This window comes from Phyllobates terribilis, unplaced genomic scaffold (genome assembly GCF_046119375.1).
Source record: "Phyllobates terribilis strain yellow unplaced genomic scaffold, ASM4611937v1 Scaffold_9__5_contigs__length_417890890, whole genome shotgun sequence".
NCBI lineage: Eukaryota > Metazoa > Chordata > Amphibia > Anura > Dendrobatidae > Phyllobates > Phyllobates terribilis.
The window spans coordinates 142,147,040-142,160,468 of record NW_027362769.1 but is presented as its reverse complement, the minus strand read 5'-3'; the positions used below and the strand labels follow the sequence as shown (position 1 = coordinate 142,160,468).

At 41.4% G+C, this 13,429-nt stretch overlaps 1 protein-coding gene across 9 annotated transcripts in view; it reads left to right on the top strand.

The window, feature by feature from the left end:
• The window catches only part of PKP4 (plakophilin 4), a 276,139-nt gene that overhangs the window by 245,350 nt on the left and 17,360 nt on the right, over positions 1 to 13,429 (top strand). For all 9 annotated transcript variants that reach the window (XM_073647131.1, XM_073647128.1, XM_073647130.1 and 6 more), the window contains 2 exons: positions 9,919 to 10,114; positions 12,089 to 12,173. In XM_073647131.1, the coding sequence (XP_073503232.1) occupies positions 9,919 to 10,114; positions 12,089 to 12,173 (281 nt within the window). The remainder of the gene's footprint in view (positions 1 to 9,918; positions 10,115 to 12,088; positions 12,174 to 13,429) is intronic.

Genomic DNA, 13,429 nt, shown 5'->3' with positions numbered 1-13,429 from the left:
TTTTACACTTGGTGACTCTGGATTTAATCAGTCCAGCTTCCTAATGAAATGGTCAGTGGTCTAATCCCTACATCTACATACAGTACAGACCAAAAGTTTGGACACACCTTCTCATTTAAAGATTTTTCTGTATTTTCATGACTATGAAAATTGTACATTCACACTGAAGGCATCAAAACTATGAATTAACACATGTGGAATTATATACTTAACCACTTCGCGCCAGAGCCTGTTTTTGCCTTCGTGACCAGGCCAATTTTTTCAATTCTGACCACTGCCAGTTTATGAAGTAATTACTCTGGAACGCTTCAACGTATTCCCCTGATTCTGAGATTGTTTTTTCGTGACATATTGTACTTCATGATTGTGGTAAAATTTCTTCGATATAACTTGTGTTTATTTGTAAAAAAATCGGAAATTTGGCGAAAATTTAGAAAATTTTGCAATTTTCAAACTTTGAATTTTCATGCCCTTAAATCAGAGAGATATGTCACACAAAATAGTTAATAAATAACATTTCCCACATGTCTACTTTACATCAGCACAATTTTGGAACCAAAATTTTTTTTTGTTAGGGAGCTATAAGGGTTAAAAGTTGACCAGCGATTTCTCATTTTTCCAACAAAATTTACAAAAACATTTTTTTAGGGACCACATCATATTTGAAGTCACTTTGAGGGGTCTTTATGACAGAAAATACCCAAAAGTGACACCATTCTAAAAACTGCACCCCTCAAGGTGCTCAAAACCACATTCAAGAACTTTATTAACCCTTCAGGTGCTTCACAGGAATTTTTGGAATGTGGAAGAAAAAAATTAACATTTAACTTTTTTCACAAAAATGTTACTTTAGACCCAATTTTTTTTATTTTTACAGGGGTAACATGAAAAAATGGACCCCAAATTTTTTTGTGCAATTTCTCTTGAGCATGCTGATACCCCATATGTGAGGGAAAACCACTGTTTGGGCGCACGGCAGGGTTCGGAAGGGAAGGAGCGCCATTAGACTTTTTGAATGTAAAATTTGTCTGAATAATTAGCAGACGCTATGTTGCGTTTGGAGAGCTCCTGATGTGCCTAAATAGTGGAAACCCCCCACAAGTGACACCATTTTGGAAACTAGACCCCTTAGGGAACTTATCTAGATGTGTGGTGAGCACCTTGAACCCCAAGGTGCTTCACAGAAGTTTATAATATTGAGCTGTAAAAATAAAATTTTCACATTTTTCCCACAAAACCGTTTTTCATCCCTTAATTTTGCATTATCATAAGGGTAATAGGATAATTTGCACCATGAAATTTGTCATGCAATTTCTCCTGAACACGCTGATACCCCATATGTGGAGGCAAATTACTGTTTGGGCACATGGCAGGGTTTGAAAGGGAAGGAGCGCCATTTGACTTTTTGAATGTAAAATTTGTTTGAATAATTAGCGGACGCCATGTCACATTTGGGGAGCCCCGGATGTGCCTAAACAGTGGAAACCCCCCACAAGTGCCACCATTTTGGAAACTAGACCCCTTAGGGAACTTATCTAGATGTGTGGTGAGCACCTTGCACCCCCAGCTGCTTCACAGAAGTTTATAATATTGAGCCGTAAAAATAAAATTTTCACATTTTTCCCTCAAAAAATGTTTTTCATTCCCTAATTTTGTATTATCATAAGGGTAACAGGATAAATTGCACCATGAAATTTGTTGTGCAATTTCTCCTGAACACGCCGATACCCCATATGTGGAGGCAAATTACTGTTTGGGCACATGGCAGGGTTTGAAAGGGAAGGAGCGCCATTTGACTTTTTGAATGTAAAATTTGTTTGAATAATTAGCGGACGCCATGTCACATTTGGGGAGCCCCTAATGTGCCTAAACAGTGGAAACCCCCCACAAGTGCCACCATTTTGGAAACTATACCCCTTAGGGAACTTATCTAGATGTGTGGTGAGCACCTTGCACCCCCAGCTGCTTCACAGAAGTTTATAATATTGAGCCGTAAAAATAAAATTTTCACATTTTTCCCATAAAAAATGTTTTTCATTCCCTAATTTTGCATTATCATAAGGGTAACAGGAGAAATTGCACCATGAAATTTGTTGTACAATTTCTCCTGAGTACGCCGATACCCCATATGTGGGGGAAAACCACTGCTTTGGTGTACGGCAGGGTTCGGAAGAGAAAGAAGCGCTATGTTGGCTGGGATAGGCAGCAGACACCATGTCACATTTGAAGAGTCGCTGACATGCCAAAACAGCAGAAACCCCCACAAGTGACCCCATTTTGTAAACTACACCTCTCAAGGAATTCATCTAGGGAAGTAGTGAGTATTTTTTAATTTTTAAATTTATACCATTGGGCAGTGAAAAAAGCATAATTATATTTTTACCACAAAAAAATGTTTTACCCTCAGATTTTACATTTTCACACAGGGCAATGGGTAAAAATGGTGCCGAAATGTGTCACACAATTTCTTCTAAAAGTGGCAATACCCCATATGTGGCTGTATCGTACCGCTCAGCCATATGGCGAGATCTGGGGGGGACGGAGCGCTATTTGACAATTGGAGAACAAATTATTGTAGATTAGGCATTTGGATTTGGGAGCACAAAATTTTCTGAATTTCTTTTGGGGGGCAAGGGTCATTTTGCTTTTCCAGAGCCTTTCTGCTACCAGTAACTTGGAAGTCCCTTATATTTTTAACAGATGACGGACCTGAGTGGGGACTAGCTTTTTTTGAGGACTGAGTTGAAGCTTTTATTGGGAACATTTTACGTAACATTTATCCGGCGCTCTAGGCTGAGCACTTACATCGGGGTTTCCATCTAAATTTCCAAGTGATGTAATTCAGATGAAACCCCTGCGGGATCCATTCACTATAATGGGGCAGCAGAGTTACTCTGGACTCCGTCTGGCCTCTGTTTAGTGGTGTCCTTTTTTTCAGAAGTGAACAAAACTGTGGCCAACCGCACTTTTATGCACGCCTAAAACAAATGACACCGTGGGATCCCAGGCTAGACGGCGTCCACAGTGGCCTATATCTGCCTCATTACAGGGAATCTTCCGTCATGAGTTCCGGCTGAATCACGTATTTCAGAGATTTACACGGAAACTCTGGTGTAAGTGCTCAGCGCAGAGCGCAGGATAAATGTGGGCAGGGCCTTACTGCGATCTTTGGGAGACATAATAAACAAATCAGTAGCAGGTGAATAATATTTGTTTTATTTATTTTTTATGCCGTTCCTAGTGTGATATAACTGATTAGATTACTTTATTCTTCGGGTCGGTGCGATTACAGAGATACCAGATTTATATCGGGTTTTTATGACTGACAGCTGTCACACACTAAAATACGCTTTTTTTGCAAAATCTAGTTTTTGCATCACCATATTTTGAGAGCTATAATTTTTCCATATTTCGGCCGATAGAGTCATGTGACGGCTTGTTTTTTGCGGGACGAGTTGACATTTTTATTGGAACCATTTTTGGGGACGTGACATTTTTTGATCGCTTTCTATTCCGTATTTTGGGAGGTAAAGTTATCAAAAACAAACACTTCAGGAATTGTTTTTTGAGTTTTTTTTATGCCGTTCTGCGTGTGGTAAAAGTGATCAGGCAGCGTTATTCTTCGGGTCAGTACGTTTACAGCGATACTACACTTACTGTATTTTTTTTATGTTTTGGCGCTTTTACACAAAACAATTTTATAGAAAAAAAAATATTTTTTTTGCATTGCTTTATTCTGAGCGCTATAACTTTTTTATTTTTCGGCTGATGGAGCTGTATGGCGGCTTTTTTTTGCGGAACAAGATGAAGTTTTCAGTGGTACCATTTTTATTTCTATTCTGCTTTTTGATCGCATTTTTTTCCACTTTTTGTTTGGCGATATGATGAAAAAGCATATTTTTTTGCTCCGTTTTTTATTTATTTTTATTACGGTTTATTACTCACAGAAGGAGTTAATTAGTGTGACAGTTTTATAGCTCGGGTTGTTTCGGACGCGGCGATACCAAATATGTGTACTTTTTTTGGTTTTGTAATAATATGCGGATTTATTGGTTTATTATTTTATTTATTTATTTTTATTTATTTTGTGATTTTTTTTTTTAATAGTTTAAAAACTTTTTTTTTACTTTTTTTTACATTTTTACTTAGTCCCTGTATGGGACATTAATTTTTATTTTTCTGATCACTGATCTCATGTAATGTAATAGACATATATTACATTACATGAGATCTTCACTGACTGTTTCAGTCTCCTGTCTGGAATCAGCTACATACAGGCTGAAGCCAGACAGGAAGGACACCATATATGGCAGAGCTGGAGGCGGTCATGTGACCTCCAGCTGCCATAGCAACCCCAGGTCCTCAAACGAAACGGAGGTCTTCGGAGGTAAGTAAGACGACCCCCTCTCCTCTTGCTGTCTCCTATATGCCGCAATCACTATAGATCGCAGCATATAGAAGACAGCAAAGGGTTAACATCACTGGGACCTGATCTAATCAGGTCCCGATGATGTACCCTGTCAGAGCGAACGCTCTGCACCGGAATCGCAGTGCTTGCAGGACCCTGGGGGTCCTGAGCACTGCGAGACCACCCACCGTTTTTAAACGTCGGCGCTGCACAGAGCCCGGCAAGCGCCGACGTTTATCTACAGTGGGCGGTCGGGAACCGGTTAACAAAAAAGTGTGAAACAACTGAAAATATGTCTTATATTCTAGGTTCTTCAAAGTAGCCACCTTTTGCTTTGATGACTGCTTTGCACACTCTTGGCATTCTCTTGATGAGCTTCAAGTGGTAGTCACCGGAAATGGTTTTCACTTCACAGGTGTGCCCTGTCAGGTTTAATAAGTGGGATTTCTTGCCTTATAAATGGGGTTGGGACCATCAGTTGTGTTGTGCAGAAGTCTGGTGGATACACAGCTGATAGTCCTACTGAATAGACTGTTAGAATTTGTATTATGGCTAGAAAAAAGCAGCTAAGTAAAGAAAAACGAGTGGCCATCATTACTTTAAGAAATGAAGGTCAGTCAGTGCGAAAAATTGGGAAAACTTTGAAAGTGTCCCCAAGTGCAGTTGCAAAAACCATCAAGCACTACAAAGAAACTGGCTCACATGAGGACTGCCCCAGGAAAGGAAGACCAAGAGTCACCTCTGCTTCTGAGGCTAAGTTTACCCGAGTCACTAGCCTCAGAAATCGCAGGTTAACAGCAGCTCAGATTAGAGACCAGGTCAATGCCACACTGAGTTCTAGCAGCAGACACATCTCTTCAACAACTGTTAAGAGGAGACTTTGTGCAGCAGGCCTTCATGGTGAAATAGCTGCTAGGAAACCACTGCTAAGGACAGGCAACAAGCAGAAGAGACTTGTTTGGGCTAAAGAACACAAGGAATGGACATTAGACCAGTGGAAATCTGTGCTTTGGTCTGATGAGTCCAAATTTGAGATCTTTGGTTCCAACCACCGTGTCTTTGTGCGACGCAGAAAAGATGAACGGATGGACTCTAAATGCCTGGTTCCCACCGTGAAGCATGGAGGAGGAGGTGTGATGGTGTGGGGATGCTTTGCTGGTGACACTGTTGGGGATTTATTCAAAATTGAAGGCATACTGAACCAGCATGGCTACCACAGCATCTTGCAGCGGCATGCTATTCCACCCGGTTTGCGTTTAGTTGGACCATCATTTATTTTTCAACAGGACAATGACCCCAAACACACCTCCAGGCTGTGTAAGGGCTATTTGACCAAGAAGGAGAGTGATGGGGTGCTACGCCAGATGACCTGGCCTCCACAGTCACCAGACCTGAACCCAATCGAGATGGTTTGGGGTGAGCTGGACCGCAGAGTGAAGGCAAAAGGGCCAACAAGTGCTAAGCATCTCTGGGAACTCCTTCAAGATTGTTGGAAGACCATTTCCGGTGACTACCACTTGAAGCTCATCAAGAGAATACCAAGAGTGTGCAAAGCAGTCATCAAAGCAAAAGGTGACTACTTTGAAGAACCTAGAATATAAGACATATTTTCAGTTGTCTCACACTTTTTTGTTAAGTATATAATTCCACATGTGTTAATTCATAGTTTTGATGCCTTCAGTGTGAATGAACAATTTTCATAGTCATGAAAATACAGAAAAATCTTTAAATGAGAAGGTGTGTCCAAACTTTTGGTCTGTACTGTATATCATGACATATCTGCATCTATGTGCAGATATATACATACATACATAATTAAATGGGCACTATTGGCACCAAGAAATGTGGAGCATATACAGTTGTGCTCAAAAGTTTACATACCCCGGCAGAATTTTTGCTTTCTTGGCCTTGTTTCAGAAAATATGAATAATAACAAAAAAAACTTTCTCCACTCATGGTTATTGGTTGGGTGAAGCCATTTATTGTCAAATTACTGTGTTTTCTCTTTTTAAATCATAATGACAACCAAAAACATCCAAATGACCCTGATCAAAAGTTCACATACCCTGGTGATTTTGGCCTGATAACATGCTCAGAATTTGATACAAATGGGTTTGAATGGCTACTAAAGGTAACATCCTCACTTGTGACCGCTTTGCTTGTAATCAGTGTGTGTGCATAAAAGCTGTGTTGAGTTTCTGGGATCCAGACAGACTCTTGCACCTTTCATCCAGCCACTGACATTTCTGTATTGTGAGTCATGGGGAAAGCAAAAGAATTGTCAACCGATCTACGGGAAAAGGTAGTTGAACTGTATAACACAGGAAAGGGATACAAAAAGATATCCTAGGAATTGATAATGCCAGTCAGCAGTGTTCAAACTGTGATTAACAAATGGAAAATCAGGGACTCTGTAAAGACCAAACCACGGTCAGGTAGACCAACAAAAATTTCGGCCACAACTGCCAGGAAACTTATTCGGGATGCAAAGAAAAACCCACAAATAACATCAGCTGAAATTCAGGACTCTGAAAACTAGCGGTGTGGCTGTTTCAAGATGCACAATAAGGAGGCACTTGAAGAAAAATGGGCTGCATGGTCGAGTCGCCAGAAGAAAGCCATTACTGCGCAAATGCCACAAAGTATCTCTCCTACAATGCGCCAAACAGCACAGAGACAAGCCTCAAAACTTCTGGAACAAGGTAATTTGGAGTGATGATACCAAAATTGAACATTTTGGCAACAACCATAAACGTTACATTTGGAGAGAGGTCAACAAGGCCTATGATGAAAGGAACACCATTCCTACAGTAAACCACGGAGGTGGACCGCTGATGTTTTGGGGATGTGTGAGCTACAAAGGCACAGGAAACTTGGTAAAAGTTGAAGGAAAGATGAATGCAGCATGTTATCAGCAAATACTGGAGGCAAATTTGCACTCATGAGCCCGGAAGCTGCGCATGGGACATACTTGGACTTTCCAACATGACAACAATCCAAAACACAAGGCCAAGTCAACCTGTCATTGGCTACAGCAGAACAAAGTGAAGATTCTGGAGTGGCCATCTCAGTCTCCTGACCTCAATATCATTGAGCCACTCTGGGGAGATCTCAAGTGCGCAGTTCATGCTAGACAGCCCAGGAATTTACAGGAACTGGATGCTTTTTGCCAAGAAGAATGGGGCAGCTTTACCATCTGAGAAAATAAAGAACCTCATCCACAACTACCACAAAAGACTTCAAGCTGTCATTGATGTTAGAGGGGGCAATACATGGTATTAAGAACTGGGGTATGTGAACTTTTGATCAGGTTCATTTGGATGTTTTTGGTTGTCATTAAGATTTAAAAAGAGAAAACACAGTAGTTTGACAATAAATGGCTTCACCCAATCAATAACCATGAGTGGGGAAAGTTTTTTTGTTATCATTCATATTCTCTGAAACAAGGCCAAGAAAGCAAAAATTCTGCCGGGGTATGTAAATTTTTGAGCACAACTGTAAGGCTATGTGCCCGTGTAGCGTTTTTGTAGCGTATTTACGGCCACGAAAACGCTTGTAAAATAGTCTGCCATGCAAAGCAACGTGAATTCGGATGTGCTGTGCACATGATGCGCTAATTTGCCCGCCGAATTCGCATTGGTTTGCAAAACGCAGCAAGACCATTTCTACCGCGATTACGCTGCAGCGTAATCGCGGTGCGTGTGGTACCTGGGATGAAGAGGAGACTACAACTCCTCTTCATCCCGGCTACCACGCGGTGAAAAAAATAAATAAAAAAGTTAAAAATAAACAAAACCTGTATATTCACCTCTCCGGCGGCCCCCGGTCTGCTCCCGGCCGCGTCATCTCTCTTCAGCGTCCCGCGGTGTACTGTAATGGACCTGCGGTGACGTCATTTAGTCACCTGATGGTGATGCGACCGCTGACTTCTGCGGTCAGGTGATGGTCGCGTGACCATCAGCTGACTGACGTCACCGCAGGTCCTGAAGAGAGAAGACGCGGCCGGGAGCAGACCGGGGCCGCCGGAGAGGTGAATATACGTTTTTTTTTATTTTTAACATTTTAATTCTTTTTTTTTTTTTTTTTACTATAGATGCGCCATTTAAAGCATCTAAGTTGTTCACACATTATAAATCCATGCCGGTTGCATGGATTTATATTGTGTGATCAACTTGTCAAGCACTTTTCCAAGTGATGCTCAAAATCGCTTGGAAAAGTGCTTGAAAAAACGCATGCGAAAACGCTTCTCTCTGGCAGAAAAAACGCATGTAAATCTGCATGCGTTTTTTTCTGCCAGAGAGATGCAAAAACGCTCTGCATCAAATCTGCTACGTGGGCGCATAGCCTAACATTCATCTAAGCACATAGGGGCAGATTAACTAATTCGATCTACTATTCACAAGTCTAGATTTCTAGCCTGTTTACATAGGCCAATGTCAGGCCAATAACGAGCGCCAATCAGTTATCTCCAAGACGTTCGGTGCTTATTTACTGGCCTGTTTACACAGGTTGGCGAGCAGTGATGGGGACAGAATAGTCCATAATTTTATTATTCTGTCCCCATACAGTATCGTGTAATCGGCAGCTTCTCTCCTGTTTACACTGAACGATTTGCTGTCCATAGTGATAATTTTTAGGCATGCCTAAAAATCAAATTACAAACAAGTTTTTTGCTCATTGGTCAGGTAATTGACGGCAAGTTTATATCAGCAGATAATTGGGAAGACGCATCCTGGCCCATAAAAGGGCTATTGGTCTAGATGATAAATTTGATGATTACACACATTCATTTACATTTCCCTTTATTGGCTTATTTTTTGCATGTTAATGCATTCTAAGCTACACCCTTGCCCTTCAAATGAGACGCTAAGAGCCCAGTTCATCATTTGGGGTTATTTTTTGTTTTAAATATTTTTTTTTTCTCTATTTTGTGATTTTTGTTGACCTTTTTTGCACCAACACCTTCAAAATGGTGCACGTGGTTTCTTAATTTTGCGCAAAATAAAAAACTATTCTTCATTTTGGTCTTTAACTTTTTTTCACAACTTGTTAGCACAAAAAGTTACTTGTTCTGCCAAGATATTGCAAAAATTTCAGGTGTACATAAAATCGCTCCAGGAAAAAGGAGCGACCAGGGTACATATGTGCAAAACGTTTACGACTATTTCAAAAGTTCTAATTGATGTATCAGACGAAAACATCTAGTAACACCGAACCCTACAAATGGGGGGAAAAAAAACGACACCATGACATCTGCTCACCTATTTCTGGAACTCTTGGGGTATGGAGAGAGCTGGGTGCTTGCGGCAACCTTTCCATTCCCCGCTTGGTAAGACTAGGTTGGAGGACCTACGCTTCTGAGGTGCAGGTCCCACTGTCTGTAGACCATTCATTAACTACACAGTCATGTTATGTAGATTTATAGACTATTGCCCTAGAGTGTTTCAGAGCCTATATGAACCCGCAAACTAAAGGATTTTTACCGTGATATTATTTTTCGACTGTTCCAGGGAAATATGCAATGCGGGACCTTGTCAACCGGCTCCCAGGAGGCAACGGCTCCAACGTGTTATCAGACGACACCATCGCGGCCATCTGCTGTGCCTTGCATGAGGTCACCAGTAAGAATATGGAGAATGCGAAGGCTCTGGCGGACACGGGAGGAATCGAGAAACTGGTGAATATCACAAAAGGCAAAGGAGACAGGCAAGTACTCGTCAGCCCAGCGGTCCGGTACAGAAATAGCGTATAATGAGCAATTACCCATATACACCCCCGTGATCTCTCCGGCTTCATCTACTATCACAGCCAGGAACTTGTTGCTTTTAATTATTTCTTTCTACAAGCCCCTTGACTGCCCTTTATCCAAAACGCGTCATGGAGGCACAATACCCCCTGAAGTTGCAGAAATACTGTATATTGTCATCAGCTTTTTTTTTTTACTTTTTTTTGCAGGCATCTGTTCATTAATTATCCTGCTTGTCATTAGAAACCTCTGGCCATTTGGTTTCACAGCAGGAACGAGCAGACAAAAGAGAAATCCATGTTCTTCTCAAAATTAGATTAATATTAGATGGAATCCAGATTTTAATTTTTCTCATAAGTCACGGTGTTTCCTCTCCATGTGCCGCCGCCTGCTCATTTTCTCTTAATCAAATTCATGACCAGCGTAAGAGCCACAGGCTGCGTTATAAATTGGTGACGTGGTGATCACCGAGATGCCGAAATCTTTTCCAGGTTATTTAACCCCTTCTCGACATTGGTTGTAGCAGTACATCCTATTATTCAGTGCTTTCCTGCAAATGGATGTACCGGTATGTCTTGACGATTATGCGGGCACAGGAGCTGTGCCCTCCCGAAGCCTCAACCTGTGCCCGCACCGCCCCTGTCTGTTAAATCCTCTAAATGCCGCTATCAATAGCAATTGCAGCATTTAGGAGGTTGAGGGCGGGAGGGAGCTCCCTCCCTCTCCCCTTCGGCAACCCACAACACGCTTCACTAGGGTATTTTGAAGCATTTCAGAGTTATCACTACTTAAAGTGACACATGTCAGGTTTGCCAAATTTGGCCTGGTCAGATAGGTGAAAACAAGCTTCGGCGTTAAAGGGTTAAGCAAAGTAGAGAGCGCTCTGTTCTCACATTGGTCCCTAGTTGCCATCCGTATCTTTACTCTCCTATAAAAATTACCCATGTAGAACCTGTTCATGCCGATGCACTGCAGAATTACTAATATCACTGCTTAAAGGGAATCTGTCAGCAGGTTTTTGCTATGTGATCTGAGGACGCCATGAGGTAGGGGTTAAAACACAGAATTCAACTATGTGTCACAGGTCAGGCTATGTGCTGTTGTTTACTTACAGTGAAGGTTTTATCACTAGGACATTATCATTGCTGTGACTAGCTGACTCGCACGCTTTCATGTCCGACTCCGCCCCCTCCTGTGATAAGCAGCTCACTGCCTATAGACATTGTATATACAGAGCCTGGTGTGGGCGGGGTTAGCTTTCTCAGCTCTGTCGCATTGCTAAATCTAAAAACTCTGTGTCAGAACCGCTGCACCCAGTAAACTAAGTGATGCATGGTTGGATTCAGGGTCTCTTCGCCGACATGCTGCTCTCAGATGAGGTAGCAGAAACCTGGTGACAGATCCCCTTTATCCCCTTTTACTTTTATGGGTAGGCTTGGAAAATAGAATATGCAACCATATCGGATAACATATGAAGACCACCAATGTACTGTACATGCTGTTAAGTGGGAAGTAACCATGTTATAATGTGATTGCAAATCAGTATATGTTAGGTGGAATCCAGTCTCTGAGACCCTCACTCATCCTGAGGTTGGAGGGTCTGCAGCACTGGTTAAGCATGGCATCACCGTCATTGTTTTTTCCAGCACAACGGCTCCCCGGCCACTCCGCTCTATGGTTATCTGCAGCATAGCCCTATTTAAATGCATGGGGCCGATGGTTTCCCTGCACAGCTAGGTGTCCAGGTGTCAGTTTTGTGTGGGTCAGGTTGTGTGTAAATATAAAAGGACATGACACAAATCAGAATTTTCAGACTGTAAGACGCATACAAATGTGGGATGCATTGTGTTACTTGTAGTACTTCAGTGGTACATGAGGTCTATTTGTTTGCTCTTTTAGAGTGGTTATAGAATATTTTTTTTTTCTATGATTAGATCTTCATTGAAGGTGGTGAAAGCTGCTGCACAAGTGCTGAATACACTCTGGCAATATAGAGACCTCCGCAGCATCTACAAGAAGGTCCGTGCATTCTTCTATTGTACTTTTGACGTTACCGAGGATCCCTCTGTACATTACTTTCCTCCAGTTTCTCTTCGTCTCCTTTTCGCAATTTATCTTTGTACAATTTTGTCAAAGTGAATGAACAAAAGAGAAAAGTAAATCAAATCAATACTTGGTGTGCCCGCCCTTTGCTTTCAGATCAGCATCAATTCTTATAGATAGACTTGGATTAAGTCATGGATTTTGGTAGGATTATAGTCCAGTGTATGAGTAACTAAGTATACCAAACATGATGATGATCATAAATTTCATATATAAGAAGAAAAAGTCATGAACTGAAACAGAAACTGCTGTGTGGGAGGTTTAAAACTGGGTGAGGAACATCCAACTCTGCTACAAAAGTGAGGTTTATTCTGCAGCAGGACAATAGCGTAAAGATGGGCAAAGAGTCCTGGAGGTGATGATATGGCCCCCACAGAGCCCTGAACGCAACGTCGAAGAGAAAGAAGGATTTGCACATGCCTCATGTACAGAAGATCTGTGGTCAGCTCTCCAAGATGTTTGGGATAACCTCCCTGCCGAATTCATGCAGTTGTACCTAGAAGAAGTGATTCTGTTTTGAAGACAATGCGAGGGCACACCAAATATTGGTTTGATTTAGATTTCTCTTTTCTTCATTCACTTTGCATTTTGTTAAAAGAAAAAAACTGAAGTGTGTGTGTATATGAAAAAAATTGTAAGAATGAAATATGGAAATTGCAGATCTGTGAGCAGCATGGCTGGCAGCAATCGTTAACTATACTGCTGTGGAAAACATTTCAGTCCTTTCCTGCTTGCGTTACTAAATTATACATAGGATGCAGTATTGGATGTAGTGTACCACCGCACCTCACCTGTAATCATTATGTCTGATGTTATTGCTGTCTGGTATATTTTTCTGGATGAAAATAATAATAATATATCAGGAAGAAAAGGGTCTGGACTGTTACATAGCTACAGTTCAGTAGGGACCACTGCAGATGTTGTTGGCTCTGATGTAACTGAAGCGGTGTCGTTATGATGTCATCTACACTAATATATATTCTTTATTTTCAGATTCATTAACTTGCAGTTTGTAACTTGCTCTTAGGGCTTGTACAGACTACCATAGTGCAATCCGACTAAACATCGAATTTCACAGAGTCTTTCCGAGGAAAAATCACTGCATGCCCGAGCATGATTCGATGTTCGGATCGCACTTAGCCATGCAAGTCAATGAGTGTGTGGAAATTATC